Source organism: Alternaria novae-zelandiae (assembly GCF_023758075.1).
Source record: "Alternaria novae-zelandiae strain BMP 2774 chromosome Unknown scaffold_16, whole genome shotgun sequence".
In the NCBI taxonomy this organism is placed as follows: Eukaryota; Fungi; Ascomycota; class Dothideomycetes; order Pleosporales; family Pleosporaceae; genus Alternaria; species Alternaria novae-zelandiae.
The window spans coordinates 737,446-757,694 of NW_026056976.1; the positions used below are offsets into that span (position 1 = coordinate 737,446).

The following is a 20,249-nucleotide window of genomic DNA, read 5'->3' on the forward strand; positions in this document are numbered from 1 at the left end:
CGGTACACCATGCCCCGCACCATATGTCACCAGACTCTCGGAGTAGGTTGAATGTTGATCTGCCCGTTCGCCGGTTCCTCGGTCCAATTTTCGTGTCGCCGAAATGTGAGGTGTACGTTTTTACATTCGGTCCGCAATAGATACGATGCTAGCTCTGGATAGTATGCACCTACATCGCAAGCGGTGTGCGAAGATAAGAGACACCCTTCTTGACGCAATGGCCACCTTTGCTTGTACTCTCAACCTCGGTATTGACATCAGGACCGAGAGCGCCTACTGATTTGCTCCGCTGCATGGTTGGCTACGCAACTTATCGAAATACAACCAGGTTCTGCTTTGCGAGGGCATGCATGGTACCAGAAAGGGCGATCGACTCTACCAGATATGTGATTCATTCGTTGCAGTGACAAGAGATGAGTGACTATGTTCGACTATAAGTCTACCTAAAAGGACATCTTTAGATGCTTGAACAGGAATAGATATCCTGGTTCTACTTGGCTTTTCCACTCTCTGCTTCCCGGCTTGAGATGCAGATCATGGATGTGTTTCACTCCAGGAACCGGTAAGAAGCCACATTCAACTCCAGAATTGTCCAGCTCCTTTACGAACGATTCGGCTGTCTTGAACGGAACAATCTCATCGTGTAGCCCATGAATGACAAATGTGGGGACATTGTAGGAGCCGTCTCGCACATGCGCCATTGGGCTAATCGCTCTGACAAGCTCTGGGTCAGGCTTTTGGGCCAGAGCCTTAGGAGAAAGGCCGTAGAGCAGAACGTTTAGCCCGATGCCCTCCTTGAGAACCGCGAAGATGAGCTCAGAGCGTGGGTCGCCGGGCTTGATCCAACCCAATCGACTACCATCCATCATGGTGCCATAGTTCGTCACGGGTGCCCGCGGCAGAGCCTGCATGATTTTCTCAAGTCGCATTCTGCGGGCAGGGAACTCTCCGTAAGACTGCTCTTCCTGATGCCTTTCCAGAGCCCCAGTTTCAAAGTCGGTTGGGCCATAAAAGCCCAATATGGCGGCTGGTGACGGGATGTCGAGCGCTTTGGTAGTCCAAGCAAGGCTCATGGCGAGATGGGCACCCGTTGACCACCCAATCGAAACTATGCGAGTTTGGTCTATCGAGATGCCGTATTGAGATGCGATAGCAGAGAGCTTTGTCTGGATCCAAACGTATGCATCTCGTACGTCGGAAAACGGCCCGTCAATGACATTCACCTCTGGAACCAGCCGATAGTCTATGCTGACAGGAAGAATGTTGTGCGACAATAAGAACTTTGTCTGTGCTGGTCTGATTGCTTTGCGTGAAAGCGTCATGTGGCCACCTCCGTGGATCATCAATGCTGCCAGACGTTTAGTGCAGAACAGCAACGCGTGCGGCGGGCCATTTACCTACAGGCATCGAGCTAATTGGAGGGCTGTTCGGCAAGTAGACATCGGCTTCTATCTCAATACCATCAACGACCTTGTAAACAACTGTGTCAACACCGGACGTTGGCAAGTCACTGTGACGCTGTGGTTCCGGATACTGCTTCACAGAGGCTATAAGTAGCCGCTGAAGATTGCAATCCGGCATTGTGCTTTGAGAGTAGGTGGCGCTTGCAAACCCAGCTTGATGCATGAAGTTCATCCAGACTGCTGCGGGTTGAATGGCATGTGTGGCATCGACCGCCAACCACCAACCGTCCAGCAAACCAAAAACAGCCTCGTGCCAGTCGAAGATCGTAGTGATTTCTGAGAGCACCAAGACACCATGCGGATTGAGCATGTGCTTGATACGACGACAGGTTTCAGTTCTGTTGGCGGTTGCATGAACACAGTTCGTGCTAATGACGACGTCGAACCTGCCAACCATATCTGTAGGCGGTTCGACTTCAAGGTTAAGCGTTCTGAACTGCATCCACGAGTATTTGAACTTCTTAGAAGCGTTTCGGACCAGGGTTGAAGATATGTCCGTGAATACATATTCAATGGAATGGCCGAGAGCACCTAGTGCTTCACCAAGCCGCTTGGTAGTCCCTCCCATGCCGGCTCCGACCTCGAGGATACGAACTGGCCCGTTTGCCTTCTTGACTAATCGAACCATGAAGTCCACAAGAACCTCAGTCAGAGTGGCAAACATAGGGGCTTGGGTGTAGAAGCTTCCAACGATTTCCTGGGACGTGCTGGTGCCAAAGAGCAGCTTAACAGGGTCCTCCACACCCATCAAGCATTCTGCAATCTTCGGTCCGGTGAGAGCCATGAGTTCAGCCTCACAGCGATAATTTGGGTGGTCCGTGATGAGGTCGCGTAGAAGCTGGAACGAGCTGGGAGGAAGGGTGGGTGAACAAAATGACCGGATATATCCGGAGTCTTTCTTCTCGATGACAGAATGCCTTTGGAGAATCTCGTAGTACCTGTGCACTACCTTACTGTGTTTAGGTTGATATCCGAAATCGGGAATCTTCTGGCCCGGCGCAATGGCCTTGAAATCAATCCCTAGCTTCTGGAAAGCTTCAATCAGGTAAGCAAGAAGAAGCTCATCCTGACGAGCAGAGACCTTTGCTAGATACTCTGTAAACTGGCAAGACCGGGCATAATCTTCAAAGGAAGACTCCGCCTCCAAGAGAGATTGAAACGGATCCGTAATCTCGGCAGTTTTGATAGAATGGTGTATGGGTGGATCAAGCACAGGTGAGTTTAACGGCTTCGAAAGTGGGGTGGTACTTGGCTTCATTGGAGAAAGTCCAGCCAAGTGCATCAGATCCTTGACAGAAACGTCAAGGAGGCTATCAATACCATTGATATCGACGTTGAACTCTTCAGATAGGCAGGAAACGAGTTCTGTGGTGGATAGAGAGTCGAAGCCGAGGTCCTGAAGAAGTTGGTGATCTTCGATATGGCTGACAGCAACGCCACAAAGATCTGAAATAAGATCGAACAGTTTCGCGCGTCGAGTCCTACCAAGGGAGTCCTTGGCACCTTCCTCCGGGCTTGAATGAGGCATTAATCCGGTTTTGGATGTCTTGGAGACCGGGGATGGAGACCTAGCCGTCGACGCGGTTACCGGTGAGACTTGCTTTCGGTAGGCTTTGGTGACGCCAGAAAATATGGTTTCGCTCAATGCACCAAAGCTCACCGTTAGAAGCTCGCCAGGCGACACAATCTTCCCGAAACGGTCGTTAATCTCGTCCGAGAGTTCGACCGACGCCAGTGAATCGATACCAAGATCACCGATACAAGTGTTTGAGGCAATGAAATCTGCTGGTGCGCCAGTATATGCGGAGATCATCGCCCTCAACGGATCATCTGATTCGTTGGCTTCGTCGCCAGCCACCGATGAAGCACTTGATGAGTTGGAAGCGCCATCGGGCGTCAATGGCGGAGGGCTCTCGAGCATAGCGGGCCTAGAGTTCTCGCGAAGAGAGAGAGATGAACCCGATTTAGAGATTAATCTTGATCCATTGGCTGCGTCAAGCGTTCGCTCAAGCTTGGAGATTTCGAGACGATGGAATTTGGCACCGATAGCTGTCATGGCTACCTCGCCGTCTTTAGTCAAAACGAAAACGTCGCCGGTCGCATGCACATCATCGATGAGAGTGAAAATGGCATAGACGTCCCATTCCTTGTGAGTGTCGAAGTCGCAATGTTTGGACGTCGTGACACTTTCGAGGCCGGAAGCTACGAAAACCTGACCCTGTGGGCATACTTTGCTGCTGTTGATGAGAAGGCCGGAGACTTGAATGAACGCGTCAATGGACACAGTGTCGCAATACTTCGTTACTGCGCTTTCATTGCCCCCAAGATGACTGTCTGGCATACGGATGTCGGCTAGTGCCTCGTTGTTGTCAATGACGATACTTTGAATCCCGTGGAAGAAGTCGGCGTAGTCCACAACTTTCGAGAACAGCTTATAGGCTCGTCCGCCGTTGAGTTTCTCCGAGCTCGGACTCGATCGAATTGAGTCAAGGCGGTCAGCTATGAGCCGCTTGTACGTAGAAAATCGAGGATTCTCTACTAGAGCCATCCGACCCCTGCCATGAACAGTTGCGCGGTGGGAACTGGTTGCTTGCCCGGAAGAGCTCGAAAGAACAAACTTCCATCCGTTTTTGTCAATATTTTCGAGAGTCAGATTGACGTTGCGGTCCAGGTCGACGCCTAGCGGTGATTCGAATGATAGGTCCTCAAATGCTAGCGATTTAGATCCGAGGTCTGCACCCAGAATCTGAGCTGACATAGCCGCACACTCCATGTACATGGAAGCGGGACAAAGCGGCCGACCACGGACTGCATGGCCACTGATGACCTCACGAAAGCGGCTGGCCGAATTATTGACAACAAACTTGTTCGCACTGCTAGTAGACTCAGCATGATGCAGCAAGCGAACAGGGATCGGAACAGAAGCGGTCTCGAGCTTTTGCGAGCCAAGACTTTCGTAACTCCGCTGAAGCTCAGTAGCTCTATCAACATTCTCGAGCCAAGCTTTGGTTCTCTGAAACTGATAGGGGGGTAGCCATGCTGGTTCTAAACCAACTTCGGAAGGAGACAGGAAAGCCCATGGGGTGATATCGATCCCTTCCTTCCAGAGGTGGATGATACTTTGAGAGAGAACGTTGGTAGGTTGACTAACATCAGCCGTCTTGATGTTGAGAAATGAATGAATCTCCGGTTCAGCTGTCGCACGCTTAATCATGGGGATAATGGATGAATCGAATCCTGCTTCAAGCCAGATGCAGCCTCTCAGGCGCTCTTCTATCCGCTGAATGGCGTCGATGAAGTAGACCGGTTGGCGAAGATGTGATGCAACATGCTCAGCATTGATCAATGAAGTGTGCACCTTTGTGCATGGCTCGATGGGAATAGAAGCTTCTCTGAAGTCCAATGATTTCAAGAACTCCATGAAGTCTTTCTGAAGTGGCTCGGTGAAGACGGAATGGAAGCCATGAGTTACATCGACTCTCCGACTGCTGACACCCTTGAACAAGGGGTCAGTAACCAGCAGTCTTTCCACATTGGTCACCGCAATCTTGGTGCCAACTACGACGTGGCTGTTAGTGGCATTGAAGCAAGCAATCTCTAGGGATTCACCACCGATTGCATCAATGACACGTTCGACAACAGAGTACGGCGCAAATATTGCTAGCATAGTACCTCTCTCTGGTCCCCATTTAGTCACCATGAGCTGGGCTCGGGTAGTAACAAGTTTGAGGGCCTCTTCAAGAGAGAGCACACCCGATACGGCCATTGCTGTCAACTCTCCGAAGCTGTGTCCAATGACGCAAGCGGGCTGCACGCCAGCATCGATCCAACACCTAGCGCTAGCATATTGGACCGCCATGGTAGCTGTCTGCAACAGAACTGGATCGGTAATGACGGTGGTCTGGAAGATAGCCGGGATGATCGATGGAGTTCCAAGCGCGACGAGGATTCGATCGCACTCTTGGAGGTAGTAGCGTAGCCTGGGATTTGACTCGTAAACCGCTTTCGATAGAGCGACATTCTGCTTGCTTTGGCCGGAGAATGCAAGCACGATACGCTTCGAAGGTTGGGGTATGCTGCATGACGAGATGTCCGTGGAGAGTTCGGTGCGCAAGCCGGCAATGTCGCAAGCTGTTGTCATCCAGGCCACCGAATGGCGCTTTCGCCGCTCCGATAGGGTGTAAGCAAGGCTCGAGAGGCTCAGATCTCCTTGGCTGATGTACGATTTAAGGACAGCTGCGTAAGCCTTCAGACTCTCAACTGTGTGGGCTGAGAGTATGATTGGATAGTGGGTACCCGCAGGCAGCTGAGTGGGTCTATTCAGATAGGTTAGGCTTAGCTTTCTAGGAGCGAGATTCACACTTACGCTTTGCTAGAGCTCATCCGAGGCCCTTCGCAGACAACAAGCGATGCGTTACTTCCAGCCGCGCCGTAGTTGTTCACCCACGCAGCTCTGAAGGGTACTTCCCATGGTTCCAGGCTCTTTGCGATGACAATCTTGTCCGGGGCCAATGAGGGAATCTTGGGGTTCAAAGATTTGAACAATGCGTGGGGCGGGATTGCTTTCTTCCATAACATAGCGATGACTTTGAGCAGTCCAGCGACCCCAGCCGCCGACTCTGCGTGGCCAGTATTGGCTTTGATAGAACCAAGATAGAGTTTGGTTGGACGATCTGATCCACCAAACACGTCTCTGATGCTGCTCACCTCAAGAGGATCGCCTGCTTGTGTGCCGGTCCCGTGGGCTTCAACGTAGGACACATGGTTTGGACTCATTCCTGCACGTTCGAGAATCGACTGGTATAGCTCAACCTGTGCCGAGGGTTGAGTGACTGTCAAAGATGCAGACAAACCGCCTTGGTTGGTGGACGACCCCGGTATGACGCCTAAAACTGGATCACCATCTGCCATCGCCTGTTTCAAGGGCTTCAATACGATCATTCCAGCACCATCTCCACGGCAATAGCCATCAGCCGCTTGATCGAAAGGCTTGCATTGACCGGTCGGGCTGAGGAAGCCGGCCTTGCCAAGACCCAGATAGTTGTGAACTCCGGAGATGATGTTCACTCCTCCAGCAACAGCCATAGGACACTCACCCGACCAGATGGACTGGCAGGCACGATTGATGGCGACAAGCGAAGAGGAGCAGGCCGTGTCGATGACTTCCGCCGGTCCAGTCCAGCCATAGTGATAGCTAAGCCTGCCGCACAAAAATGCCCGAATGGTACCAGTCGCTGTATATGCAGTTGGTGGATGGGCACTCGTATTGTCCGTGTACTCGATGAAACTTGCGCCGACGAAGCAGCCGACTTTGTCTCCGTTCTCGCGAACATGTTTGCGGAGGTAGCCCGCGCTGTCCAGAGCTTGATAGGTCAGTTCCAAGAGGATGCGTTGCTGAGGGTCCATGCTGGCAGCCTCCTTGGCATTCGAGCGGAAGAAAGCCCAGTCGAACTCATCGACCCCATCAATGAAGTTGCCGAACCACTTCGGCTTCCATTTGTCGTTTTGCAACGCGCGAAAGCTTTCGCGCATCGGAACCCTGTCATGGCGGATCTCTTCGCAAGTCGATGTGCCAGCGGCGAGGAGCTGCCATAGTTCTTCGAGGTCGGCTGCTCGTGGGAGTCGGCATGAAACACCAGTGATGGCAATGGCGTCTTCCGGGCTGGCGTGATGTGTTAGCGCGGCGCTAGTCGCGTCAGCCTGTTGGGGCTACCTACTACTTGTATTCAGCCAACCTGGCCCCCTGAACAGTGGTATGGACTTCCATCTTCGATATCCGCAAGCGAGCGTTGTGGAATGGCATCAGGGGGACTGGGTCTCCTATGCCGAACAAAGCAAATGTATGGGCGTCTGTACCACTTCCCGCTAGGTCCTGTGCGACATCCTTCAAAAGCCGATACCACTCGCATCGAGAGGCGAGGATGGTGTTGATTGCCTCGTGTGTCAGCGAGCAATCATGCAGCAAGCTGCCATCCAAATTCGATCGCACAGGAACTCGCAGCTGACTAGCATCAGGCAGCATCATGTCGTCATGCTCCTGACAAATGTCAAACAGCACTTTGACCAAAGGCGCGTTCTCCGGGTTGTGCACTTTGCCACGGATATGGATATCAGTGACTAGCAAACCCCGGTTACGAGCTCTTTCTGCCACCTTCTCGAGCTCTAGCACAGGGCCTACGATACTTATCGTTTTTGGGTCTGTGATCGCCGAAATGTAGCACTGCATTTTGTAAGTAGCTGTTACACAGGAATGGAATTGCTAAATGCTGCTTGTTTGCTTCGGTGGAAGTCATGTTCCTGTGACACAAGTCCAAAGACCGACAGGGGAGAGGCCCTGCAGCGAATACGAAAAGAATCCCAACTTACTCTAGGAATACCTGCCACAAGCTCATCTCCTTGCGGAGGAGTTCTCAGGCGTACTGCGATGGTCGTGGCCCCCTCCACCAACTCGTCGTCACCCAATTCGCCAAATGTGCCAACGGCAAATGCCAGTCGTAAAGCTTTGGTTGCAAGATGGACCACCTCCTCCTCGTCTTTGGCGCAAGAAACAGCAAAGGCTGTAGGAAGACCTCCACAATATCCCTGAGCGCCGCCACCTTTCTTCAGGCTTGCCAGCATTCGCTCGTGCGTGAGACCATGCAACTCGAGCAACTGGAAGTACTGGCAGATCTGGATAACGACCAACAGCGGCAACGCTAGAATACCGGACATGGAGCTTGAAACAGGCCCAGATATTCCGTCGGTTATCCATCGCTTCAGACTGACGACATGTCGCTTGCCCGATTTGAGTTTGGCTATGTCCGGGTGGCCGTCACAAAGTATGGTCCATGTGTCTGTCAACGACGTGATGGCTTCTGCAAATGGGAGGAGTAAGGGCGTTTCAACAATATACTTTTGGAGCTGCTCGAGGTACGCCTCTGTGGGGGCCTTGCTTTGAGGGCAAAAGAACGCCACAGAAGGCGCGAAATGATCAGACTGGCTGCGCATATCGAAAAATACCTAAACTGTCTACGGAATCACGAACGATTCGCTATGTTGAACCAGCTGGTATATAGACTGTTCCGCGAGCTATGATTCCTGTGATAACTATATACAACGTACTCTACTATGCGATTCATTGTACACAAGACTCGCTCACTCATCACTCCTAGCATTCTTTGAAACGGACCTACTTACATCCCCCACGATATAGAGATTAGGAGCTACTCTAGATTGTAACGCGCTGTGGAACCAGCCATCTCCACTTGTCTTGATCAAGTATAGGGTTGCATACGGTGCTTGCGAAGAGACGCCGAGTAAAGACCGTGTGTATCCAGAAAACTACCGAAGGCAAGAAGGTGTCGCGTGATGCCAATCGAGGAAAATGACATTCCTTATCGCACTTGAGGAGCGGTCAGTGCATGCCTTGGTTGATCGGACAAGCAATGAAGCTGGCTAAAAATGCCCATGGTCTTTCTGTACACACCACAGATTCCCTCGGAGCAAATCTGTGTCATCCAAGCATTGTGTATCTCATCATGACAGTTGTTCTACTCTTTCTACGCATTTTTTCGGTAGCAGTAAGCTTCTTAATTCGCACGATGAGGGTGTAGAAATTCTAATCGTGATCAGATTACCTCCATCGCAGGATGGCTGTCGTACAATATTCTCATCCATCCACTTCGACACTACCCCGGTCCGTTCTTATGGCGAGCATCTCCTATACCCCGCATTCTTTCTAGATGGAGGGGTACTACGGTGTTTGATGCGCACCGTCTACATGAGCAATATGGGCCAATTGTGCGATTGAGTCCCTGGGAATTGAGCTACACCTCTAGCAATGCATGGAAGGGTAAACATGGCCTCTTCCGCATACATATTTCTCGACGCTGACTTCGAAAGACATCCATGGGACAGGCACCTACACATCTCGCAAGCCGCTGCCAAAAAACCCTCTTGCTAACCCTCCACCTATGTCGGGAGAGCCGGGCATCATCGACGTGCTGGATGACGAGAAGCATCGAGAACAACGCCAACTCTTCAATCAAGGGTTTTCCACCCGGGCACTGAAGGAGCAGGAGCCCTTGTTGCTCAAGCACGTCAACAGATTGACAGCAGCCGTCCAGTCGCGCGCTGATCAGGGTCTCGAGACGAACATGGTAGACATGTTCAACTTCTTAGCCTTCGACGTTATGGGTGATCTAGCTTTCGGCACCTCTCTTGGTCTATTGGAGCGATCAGAATACAACAGCTGGGTTCGTGTGATAGTTGCAACGATCAAAGTAGTCACCATCCGCATCGTGGTATTTTACCACGTTCCTTTTGCGTCAAAGATCCTGCCGCTCTTGGTCCCGAAATCGATGAAGGCAAAGCGAGATGCGCACATGAAGTTCGCCGAAGATCGTGTGAAGGAAAGATTGGAAAGAAAGACCGATCGTCCAGATCTCTGGGGTCTGATCACCGGTGGACCCGGCGGAAAGAAAGCGAGCCTCTCTCTGGATCAAATGGTCGGCAATGCCGCTCTCTTCATGGTGGTAGGGTCAGAAACTACGGCAACAGTGCTTTCGGGAACGCTATATTTACTTTTGAAGAATCCCCACTGCATGATGAGATTGAAGCAAGAGATCTATGACAGTTTCAAGTCGAAAGACGCGATGACAATAGAGGTACTGCCGAGGTTAGCGTACATGAGCGCAGTTCTAGACGAAGCCATGCGAGTCTACCCTGGCGCTCCGGAGACGTTGGCGAGGTTGGTACCAGCAGCCGGTATGCAGATTTGTGGCAAGTATGTTCCGAAGGGCGCCACGGTGTTTATACTCCACTATCCGATGTTTCACTCCTCGAGAAACTTCGTCCGACCAGACGATTTCGCTCCAGAGAGATGGTTGCCTGAAGGCTCCGTGGAGTTTGAGAAGGACGACAAGAACGCGTTCAACCCTTTCTCAGTCGGTCCACGCGCCTGCCTTGGAAGAAAGTAAGTCCACTACCCTGGTCACCTTTATGCAGAGGCCTAATTCCGCCTACAGTCTGGCACACTATGAGTTGAGGCTTGCCTTGGGCCACTTGTTGTGGGACTTCGACTTCGAGCTCAACGAAAGCTGTGATGACTGGATGGATCAACAAACATACTCTTTCTGGCTGAAGCCGCCACTCATAGTCACGGCTCGAGAGGCAGACCGGAAGCCATAGCCAGAGACTAGGGGTGGAAGATGGGTATGAGAGCAAAGCTTCAGGTGACGCGCATGTCGAGGTATCTTGGGAGCTTTGGCTGTCTCGTCTAGAATATCTTACCACGCAATTCACGCATAGTTCAGATCATACCTGCTTGCACATAAGATGCGTTATGCAATGTCTCCAGCCAGCTCAAAGCAGCTGATTCGAGCCAAGTGACTGACACTCTTGGACGATCTGTTCTCTGCTTGTGCTCCGGTATTGGGTCAACAGATAACGGATTCTGAAGGCAGAAGGTAAACCGTAAGGATTCAACCTAGCAGCAGAGTTGTCACTTGCTGGTAGCATACATTCGGTTGAAGATCCGACATGCGCATGTCGTTTTCGGCCCTGAGCGATGTCATGCATGCTTTTCGTGGCGCCGTGATGGCGCGATGTGCTGCCGTCGCAATTAGCACAACCGTGGATACGACACCAATGCTTATCGACCTTCCGTAACCAGGTTCGTGGCGGTATCTGGAAGGCCCTCATACACACGGCGGCGAAACTGATGTCCGGGATACGGGAGACTTCGGTTTTTCTTTTTAGACCGAACGCCCGAACAACCTGGTAGCGGAGTGGCATGATCCAACAACTGAGGCAGCGATGACAAATCCTTGCCGTAGAAGAAGCGAATGCATATTGTGAGGACGTGCTGTTCATCCAAATGCTCCTGAGCTTTTCGCACAAACCAAAGATGCAGCCGCACTCTGCGAAGCGCACTGCCGAAGTCGGAGGCTCCCGAGGTCCCGAAGAAGTCGTTGTCTAGGTATGCGTCCATGCCCAAGCAGATATTTGCAAGACCCCGCGATCAAAGTTTCTGGCTGCTTTGCGCATCTTTCTCGACCAGGCTGTTTGACAATACAGGCCTTGCAACATGGTAGACGCCGTAGGGAGGATTCATTGGCCGGGACAGCACTCTTGCAGCCTGCGTGATACGCACGGCCCAGCAGCCCGCAGGAGCCCCACGATCTTCGGCGGGTTAGAACTGAGTCGCAATGAAGCTTGTGCTACCAAGCTATCTTGGATTTCTTGAGGTCAACCCGGCGTCGGAATGCACGTGAGGGATCTTGGTCGCTCGGATCGTCCCAAGTGTGCGCACAAAGGCATGGGCGTTCATCGTCGCTCCGACCACAGCCAAAGCGACATCGATCATGGTGCGCCTCGCAAACTTGTTTCTGCAGTGATTTTTGATATCTCGTGTTCGCCGGGCACCATACACATGTCGTTAACAAGGGGCGGCGGTTTGTCGTGGATGTGATCGAGAGGCGGGCTGCTATGTGTCGGGGACTCGAGATCGAGTTTGGTTGGGCTGCATCAGGCTCTTGGTCGCCTTTCATCTCACAAGTAGCTTTCTGTCTTCTGGGCTTCGCGCTCAAGGCTGAAGTCTCTTCGCGAGTGACCTCGGACCTGTATATTCGCAGTAACATTGTGGCATACGAGTAAACGATGTAGATTCACCGATGGGCTAGAGGTAATTCCAAATCATCTGTCTCTTTGTTGCTTTATAGTAGAAGCTCAACAGCTCGGTAGTATCCGTAGACGACGATGATGTCAGTCCGCTCCACCACCACCTGGACCCTCGTATATGCAACAAGATCAGTCGGTACTGACTCTAGCGTGTAACATGTGCTAAACTTCAACACTAGGACCTACTATCCGAGCAATTGACTTCTGCATCCTCCTCGGCATGCTTCAGGCTCTGGTCCTTGCCCAACTCCGGGTTCCGGATGACCAGCGAGAAAGCGACAAGAAGTACTGCAAGACATATACCCGTGATGCAGAGTAATTTTTGCACGTGTCTGTATGCCTGTATCACAGCGATACGCTCTGGGGTTTGCACTGGGTATAGAGTTGCAAATGCAAACGGATCACCATACGCGACGGCTGCGAGCGAGGGATCGCCAATGCGACGGGCCAACTCATTTGGGATGATCTGCTGCCACATAGCACCTGAGACTGTATTACCAAGCGCGCTGCCAATGTTGTAGGTAGCGAGATAAATGCCCGTTACGATTGCGACGTCTGTTTTGGGTAGTTAGTATTGTCGCTTCAACTAGCGTGAGTTGCCATGGAAGAAACTTACGCTCGTGTTTTGTAGCAGCTTGGATACTGGCTTGTGCAGGATATGGAAACATGCCTCCTGCAATGCCCAAGCATATCTGCGCTCCGATGATGCCGGAATGCAACGAATCGCCAGAGCCGCCACGGTAGTAAATCAGAAGACCAAAAGCTACCACGAAAAGACAAGTTCCGGCGACGATGAAAGGTTTCAAGCGGCGGACCTTGAATACAACACCACCAAGGATCAATCCGGTGATTACCGAGGAGAAACTGTACAAAGAGCTGATGCGAGTTGCGCTCTTTACTGATTCATCAAATGCGACGACTAGTACAGTGTACAGGAAGTCGCCTTGCATGGTCCATGCAAAGTTCAATGTGCAAGCAATACCTAAAGCACCCCAAACCGCACGATCCTTCAGTAGATGGAACGGGAGCATTGGATGAGGTGCTCTGCGTTCCCAGAGGACAAAGGCGGGGAGGCACATGAAGCCGATGATAAGAGGAGCAATGACTTTGGCAGTCCCCCATTGCGATTGCGCGCCACCTGCGATGGTGAAAGGCTCGTGGTTGGTCAGCAAATCGGAATCTCGTCTGGTGCAAACACATGCCGACTTACAGTCAGAATGCAGCCGAATACCGCAATAAGCAGCACGACGCCGGGGACGTCCATTTGCCAAAAGAGAGTGACTAGCAAATTCCTGGTACCGCCATGAACTTCGTATGGTGTTTGGTATGCATCGAATGCGCCGGCCCTTTTAGCTTGTCGGCTGGACCACATGAGCGAAGCGACTAGAGGGATGCAACACACTGTGTATATGATGCACCACATGCCTACCCCCCATCGCCAAGTGGTCTGACTAAGCACAGCTTGACTTACATCGCCGCTGACCCAAGTATTGATCTACCGAACATCAGAAACAAGCTAAACCGGAGCGTACGGTTATATTGCTTACCAGAAATGGAACGGCAGGTATGTATGAGAAGAAGAGTCGAGATCGAAGGGAGGTGATGTCGGCTATGATGATTTCGATGAGCACGATGATGGTCGTGTAGCCAATCTGTAGGATACCCGTTAGTATTGGTCTTGTCCGTTTGGCGTTGTTGCAGCACGCACTTGGTAAAAGACTGCGCCTGCGGCGAAGGACTCGACATTTGAACTGACGGATTCAATGACGGTACCTTTGGTCGTGTTAGTACGACTGCCAGAGCACAACGCTAAGCTCCCAGTTTGGTGTGTGCATACCGATGATGTAAAAGAGCATGGAGAGTATGACGACTTCTATGCGGCCAAAGACATCGGCTGTGACCATCGAGTTAGTTTCTCATATCTTGATCGGTGTGAAGACTCAACTTACCAATCTTAGCCGCAGTAGGCTGTTGAGCACACAGTGAGCATGGGTTTATACGTGGTAGCAGACTCTAAGACTTACCTGCGCAGCAGCGGCGATGACGCTCCTCAAGACATCTTGGTCAATGTTAGCGTTGGTGACTCGGAATGACTACAGATTTCACCAGACATACTAATGGTAGCCAAGGTGGAATGCTGTTGGAATCCCGCAGTGGCATATGGCTGGTAGGTGTATCGGAGCGTCCCATCCAAACCATACGCATACGCGATGAGGAAGATGCCGAAGAAGATGCAGCAGCGGTTGATGAAGGACGTGTGCGCGTTGAGGGCTTCGATGCGTGCGACACCTGGAGACTTTGCGTCTGGTAATGCGGTGGGGGAGGCTAGATCGGCGCCGGTCGCGGTTGTGTTGAATAGCGCAGTTTTGCCAACGTCCAAGTTGTGGTGAAGCGACATGGTGGTTGGTGGATTGGTGGGCACAAGTGTTGCGAGGAGATGATGTGCAACAACGGTTATTTACCAGCGCCGGGCGGCAGGTGAAAAGAATGCGGGCTGCATATTTCATGTGATTTCCCAGTGCGGAACGCGTTACTACTGTACAAGCAAACGGACAGCGTCTCGGTGCTGGATGGAGCATAGTGCGGCTCGGGACAGCTGATTGATAAGATTAGATGCAAATTCTCGCTGGCTTGGCGTGACCCCCCGGCAGCTCGGAAAGCCTTGGCGGCGCCCAATGCCGACGTGTAAGCGCGGGCGTACGGGCTGCTGGCGGAGGTGAAGGCGTCGAGGACGATGGGTGCTGCGGCGAGCGACGGAGGCTGGTGCTGACAGTGCCGAGGGGCTGCGTGTGTGAGACTGCAGGCGGTGCGTCGAGGCAGTACTTAGCAGACGCTGCACGCAGCAACATCGAGCAGCCATGGCCCACGCGTACTTTGGCGCGACAGACGACAGCGTAGACTCGGGGCTCGGCGCGGACCTCGACGACGGCCAGCCACAGCAGGCGCGCAGCAGCAGCGAGGAGAAGGACAGCCTGACGCCGGCGCAGAGCAGGCGCAAGGCTCAGAACAGGGCAGCGTACGTGTCCCGCCCCCGTCCCCCATCCAGCGCCCCCGTGCTCATGCCTCTCCAGCCAGCGCGCCTTCCGCGAGCGCAAGGAGCGCCACGTCAAGGAGCTCGAGACGAAGCTCTCGGCCCTCGAGTCCAGCACCCACTCGCTGCAGTCCGACAACGACCGCCTCAAGGCCGCCCTCGACCGCGCCCGCACCGAAAACGACATCCTGCGCGCCACCACCCGCCGCTCCCCCTCGGCCTCGCGCCCCCTCTCCGCCACGTACCCCTCGCCGGGCGCCTATCTGCCCGTCCACCACCATGGCCACGACGGCGACGACGACGAAGAAACAGCCACGGCCTACCGTGTCGAGTCCCTGACCAACGCCACCGTCGTGAACACGGCCGCGAAGGAGCATCCACGCACCCGCGCCGGGGCGAAAGAGGTCCCCGCTGCCCAGGCCTGGGACCTCATCCAGCAACATCCGCTCGTCAAGCAGGGTCTGGTTGACGTGGCCGACGTGTGCGAGCGCCTGAAAGGCTCCGCCAAGTGTGACGGCCACGGCCCCGTCTTTGAAGAGAGCACCATCTGGCGAGCAGTCGACGAGTCGCGCCGTTGCGGCGGCGATGAGCTCATATGATTGCTGCCTCCATACCCCTTGCGTCTTTTACTATTCTTTTGCGCTGCGACGCTGGCTTTGCGTTTTGGGCCTTGGGCGCTCGGCGTCCGGTGGCTGCACGAGCTTTCCCACAAGACGGGCGCTCCAGTGTTGGACAGATGGCGATGAGAGAACACACTTTTTTTTTAGATAAGGCGAGAATTCTATTACGCCATGTGCTTGTTTGCCCATGCCTCAGCCTGCCACGTAGCAAGTCGACTCTCAGAAATCCAAATTTCTTCATCTTGACTTGTTCACCACCAACACTCCCGTGTCCGGAGAACATGACTCCCCATCTTCAACGCTCGTACCTCAAACCAGCAGCGTAGAACAAGTCTACCAGTAAGGGGTCAGTCCACGACCAGAATGTATCTACTCAACACCGATCGAGGCGCCACAGTATCTGATACGTCCATGCGAAGCGAGCATCCGCCATCGGCAACTACTGCCTGGAAAGCCAACACATGTCTCAATGCCAGACGTTCCTCATACGGCGCGTACAAAGCAAATCTCCGGGAGACAGCTTTGAGGTCGACGTCGTGGACGTCAACAACCCTACCAGGCAATAAGCCGTCACATTACCCTATCAGTACGCCTTCAGTCCCAGTCGCTATCGTCATCGTCTCCTGCGGTGTTGCCTTGTCTTATCCTGCTAGGGTTGGCGTCCTCGTCGTCTCTCTTCTTCTGGAGGCGCGAGTCTCCTAGTTTGACGGCGCCAACATCAACGAGAAGCCTTTCCAGATCTGTCATAGCAAGTTAGCACACCGTAATGCAGGACTGCCGTCAGGAGTTGAGGGACGCGACCCACCCTGTACACTTGTCCTCGGTCCCTTCAATTGCATCAGCGTAACAATCTGCCTCTTGATATCCCCGTCCTTGTAGATCAGCACCGTCGGCGTGTTCTTATCCGGGTACCCCTCGATGCAAAGATCCGCCCTCATCTGGCAAAACTTGACATCGCCAAATCTCTTTGCCAACTCCCTCCAATGCTCAATCATGACTCTTGACTCGGTGTTTGTGCCTGTTGAACTTGTCAACAAGACCAGCACATGTGCCTTTTTGCTCTCTTCGGTAACGTCGGAAGAGTAGTCGGGTTTCTGAATATGATAGACTTGGTTGTACACCGAGGCGGTATTTATCGATGCAAGCTCGGCCATGCGCTTTTGACGGTACGAGTCGAGAAAGTCGTCGTCTTCTTCATCCTCTAGCTCGGCCAGCTCGTCCATGTCTTTGCCCTCTAAACGGTTCTCGTGTGCGAGTTCGCGAGCCTGCTCAAGCGCCTCCTGAATCATGGGTGTCGGCGATGGCGGCTTCTCGGGGATGACGCCATGTTTCCTGAGAATATCGTTCCTGACGCGCTAGTTTCAGTACTGTGTCTTTCGCCATCACCTGATGGTGGTTTGACTCACCATTCCGTGTCGGCGTTGGGGTCGTCGATTGGGACGTTGACGGGCATGTCTGGCATCTGCATGATGGTGGTGTGGAGGAAATGCCTGTTGGGAAGATTCGGTAGAGTGTGCAAAGTGCAGGTGGGTGGTAACAAACGTTTCTTCTAGACGTCTGGTGCCTGGAACGTCAGATATTTCCAACAGCGCGAAGCTCCGTCATGGACCCTGCCAAGCTGCCCCGCCCCCACCTCAGCTCCACGCGACGCCACCCGTGTCTCTTCTGGAAGCTGCGTCTTAGCTCCTCCATCTCGGTTACAGATATCTGCCATCATTTCTTTTTGTATGTAGCAAGCACGCTGTATTTAGAGGCATTCTCCACTACATGTGAGAGTAAAATACGATCCGACTCATCCGTATAGATTCCCACCGCGTACTTGATCATAATCTTTCCCCGTACTTGTTACCACGAGCTCGAATGTCCAACTTCTCCGTGGTTTGACCAACACCCTTTGCTGCCTCTTTCATTCCCTCTTATGTATGGTACATGTCAAGAATGCAAAACCCGATTATTTACATCTGTTTGGTCATCCTGACTTCGCACATGCACTCCCTTACTCACTTTTACCCTCCACATCTGCACGGTCTTAAAAGAACTTCCCGTTGCTGCCATTCTCGATGCTGCTATGCTCAACCACAGCCTCACCATCGTGCTCGTCGAAAGCACCAGGTCTATCGATGTTTCGTGGAAGAGGTCGGTCAAACGCGTCGAAGCGACGACCCTGAAACTTGGCCTTGATCCAGAGGAACCCGATGCGGAGAGCGCAAGCAGCAAAAGCCCAAAGAAGACCTCCGAAGGGCGCTGCTACGAAAGCACCTCGTCGTTGTTAGCAATCGTCATGGGCGCCGGAATAGCTTGCACTCACCGAAAGCGCTCCAGTCATTTGCGTACAATCCACCTTCCAACAACAGCAAGTTCCCGGCTAGAGTGACATCGCCATTGTAGTAGACAAGCCCAAACAAGAAGATGGTGAAGATACCCCCAAGGCCTCCAATAACAAAGTCGAAACCCCGGTAGAAGTAAAACTTGTCGCTCAGCCCGATGACGAGGCAAGGTACAACCGCTGCACTGACAAGATCACTGATTAGGAAAATTTGCAGGATATCGGGACTGCGCAGAGCCACGACGACAACAGGGAAGATGAGCGCCACAACGCACGCGCGGATGATCCAGATGTTGAGTTTGTTGCGGAAGAAATCGTTGCTTCCCGTGCTGATCATGGCTGATTGGAAAGAGTCAAATGCAGCAGTGGAAAGCGAGATGGTCATGACGAGAACAACACCGACAACCCACGCAGGCAGCCGTTCTAGCAACAAGAAGAAGGCCAAAGAGCCGTTTTCTTCGTCGCCAATGGTATACGCACCAGACCATGCTGCAAGCATTCCTCCCACACCTAGCAGAGTGAGGATAATCAGTACGCCCATACTGGCGAGTGAGACACCAATCCAGAGATCCCTGTCCGTGCGAGCGGCGAAAGTACGCATCCAGAAGCCTGAGAGGAAGAAGTCGTTTGACAAAATGGCGACAGGGAGGATGTAGATAAGTTGCCAGCCTAGGAGGCTGGATTCGAGGTATCGGGATTGGTCGATGAGGGAGCGGTCGATGTCTGTTTCTACGCCGACAGCAATGACGCCCATGATGATAAGGCCGATGACCATGACGCCCTGGATATTGTCGGTTACGAAAGAGACTTTGAAGCCCCCGAGTGCTGAAGTAAAGTTTTAGTTGATGCTCGTAGTTAGAGTTGCAACAAATCTTACAGGTGTAGATGGTAGTAACAGCGCACTCCACAATGACAACCGGAAGACCGTTCAAGCCCGTGAGTAGAGTGACGATTTGCTGCAAGGCCGAGAGCTCAGCGACCATGTACAAAAACATGGTGATGAGCGTGCAGACGCTCAGAAAGAGTCCTCCGATAGCTCCGTAGCGCTGCCTTGTCCATTCTGTCAGCACGAAGCCTTCAGGACACTTCCGTCTAATGATGGGACCCAACGCGCCAAAGACCAATAAGGGCAGGGACGATGATAGCGCGTAAACCAAGAGACCCTGTACACCAGCAATGGTAGCGATCTGAGGGTACGTGAACAAGATACCGGATCCGAGAGCTGTGGATTAAAGAAGAAACCTAGGTCAGCCGTTTGCACGAAGGAGAATTGGGAGGGGGGTGCAAAGGGGGAAAGTAGCGGCAGCACGTTCCTCACGCAAGTATTATCTTGATCGAGTTCTTACGGTACTTCTCAGCTTCCCCTTCACCAGGCTCAAAACTACGCACAAGACAGACGGCCAGGCGTGTTTCGAGCCCAGCTCTGGTTCGGCGCCCGCAGTGTAGCCGCACAAAAGACCACCTCCCATGTACCCACATGCGATGGGGAACTGCAACGAGTTCTACAAGGCTGCAGTAGCAAGGGGAAGTGGCTCCTGTGAGAGATCTCAATACGAACCTAGAGGATTTTAATCCAGCTTTGGCCAAGCATGGAGACGCGAATTGCTTTGAATTGAAGCATCTCGCCATCAACGTCGAATGCTGGACGTCGTGGCAACGATGGAAAAGCCGATACTGCCGCTGCTTGTTCACGTGGCAAGAAGCACGCTGGGTGCACGAATGCACTCACCACTAGCGATGAAGTTGAAAGCGAGCGGGACTCCTAGGCGCAAAGTCAGCCAGTTGCTCTTGTTTGTAGGGCAGGAACGCCAAAGTCTGGCTGCAAGCGTGCGATGCGACGGTTTTCTAACCCTTTTGTGTGCGGTTACTAGACAGCCATTCGGTCTTGGACTGGTGTCGCAATCGCCATGCGACGTAACATCCTAGCACTCTATTCCCACACAGTTAGTGCCCTCGTTCCCACTGATCGCCCGCGGAGTCGCTGGTGTGAGCTTACAGGAAAGCGCCCAGGGTAAGGTAGATGATGGCGTTGGACGCTGGTTGTGACGGGATGCCCATGACTACAAGTACTGTCTGCGATAGGATGAAGTCTAGAAAGATGGGTAGAAGATGCACGGAGCCACGAGGTCGGGAACATGCAGGGTTAAGAC

General features: G+C 52.8%; 6 protein-coding genes across 6 annotated transcripts; 2 read left to right on the forward strand and 4 right to left on the reverse strand.

Moving 5' to 3' along the window:
• Positions 1-169: 169 nt before the first annotated feature.
• J4E88_007736 (Type I Iterative PKS) lies at positions 170-8,174 on the reverse strand (the record flags this gene model as incomplete). The annotated part of the gene is made up of 6 exons (XM_049401351.1): positions 170-301; positions 582-1,225; positions 1,398-5,779; positions 5,830-7,125; positions 7,181-7,683; positions 7,830-8,174. 6 exons carry the CDS (start codon positions 8,172-8,174, stop codon positions 170-172), a joined length of 7,302 nt encoding a protein of 2,433 aa, XP_049253035.1.
• Positions 8,175-9,415: 1,241 nt separating this feature from the next.
• On the forward strand, positions 9,416-10,420 carry J4E88_007737 (uncharacterized protein; the record flags this gene model as incomplete). The annotated part of the gene is made up of 1 exon (XM_049401352.1): positions 9,416-10,420. One exon carries the CDS (start codon positions 9,416-9,418, stop codon positions 10,418-10,420), a length of 1,005 nt encoding a protein of 334 aa, XP_049253036.1.
• Positions 10,421-12,297: 1,877 nt separating this feature from the next.
• On the reverse strand, positions 12,298-13,558 carry SIT1 (ferrioxamine B transporter; the record flags this gene model as incomplete). The annotated part of the gene is made up of 3 exons (XM_049401353.1): positions 12,298-12,677; positions 12,739-13,260; positions 13,552-13,558. The coding sequence occupies 3 exons, from the start codon at positions 13,556-13,558 to the stop codon at positions 12,298-12,300; spliced, it is 909 nt and encodes a 302-aa protein (XP_049253037.1).
• A 1,422-nt stretch (positions 13,559-14,980) lies between these two features.
• J4E88_007739 (uncharacterized protein) lies at positions 14,981-15,752 on the forward strand (the record flags this gene model as incomplete). Its single annotated transcript, XM_049401354.1, has 2 exons — positions 14,981-15,138; positions 15,194-15,752. 2 exons carry the CDS (start codon positions 14,981-14,983, stop codon positions 15,750-15,752), a joined length of 717 nt encoding a protein of 238 aa, XP_049253038.1.
• A 615-nt stretch (positions 15,753-16,367) lies between these two features.
• Positions 16,368-17,241, reverse strand: J4E88_007740 (uncharacterized protein; the record flags this gene model as incomplete). The annotated part of the gene is made up of 3 exons (XM_049401355.1): positions 16,368-16,513; positions 16,579-17,120; positions 17,180-17,241. 3 exons carry the CDS (start codon positions 17,239-17,241, stop codon positions 16,368-16,370), a joined length of 750 nt encoding a protein of 249 aa, XP_049253039.1.
• Positions 17,242-17,802: 561 nt separating this feature from the next.
• J4E88_007741 (uncharacterized protein) lies at positions 17,803-19,094 on the reverse strand (the record flags this gene model as incomplete). The annotated part of the gene is made up of 3 exons (XM_049401356.1): positions 17,803-18,032; positions 18,082-18,924; positions 18,977-19,094. The coding sequence occupies 3 exons, from the start codon at positions 19,092-19,094 to the stop codon at positions 17,803-17,805; spliced, it is 1,191 nt and encodes a 396-aa protein (XP_049253040.1).
• Between the last annotated feature and the right edge of the window lie 1,155 nt (positions 19,095-20,249).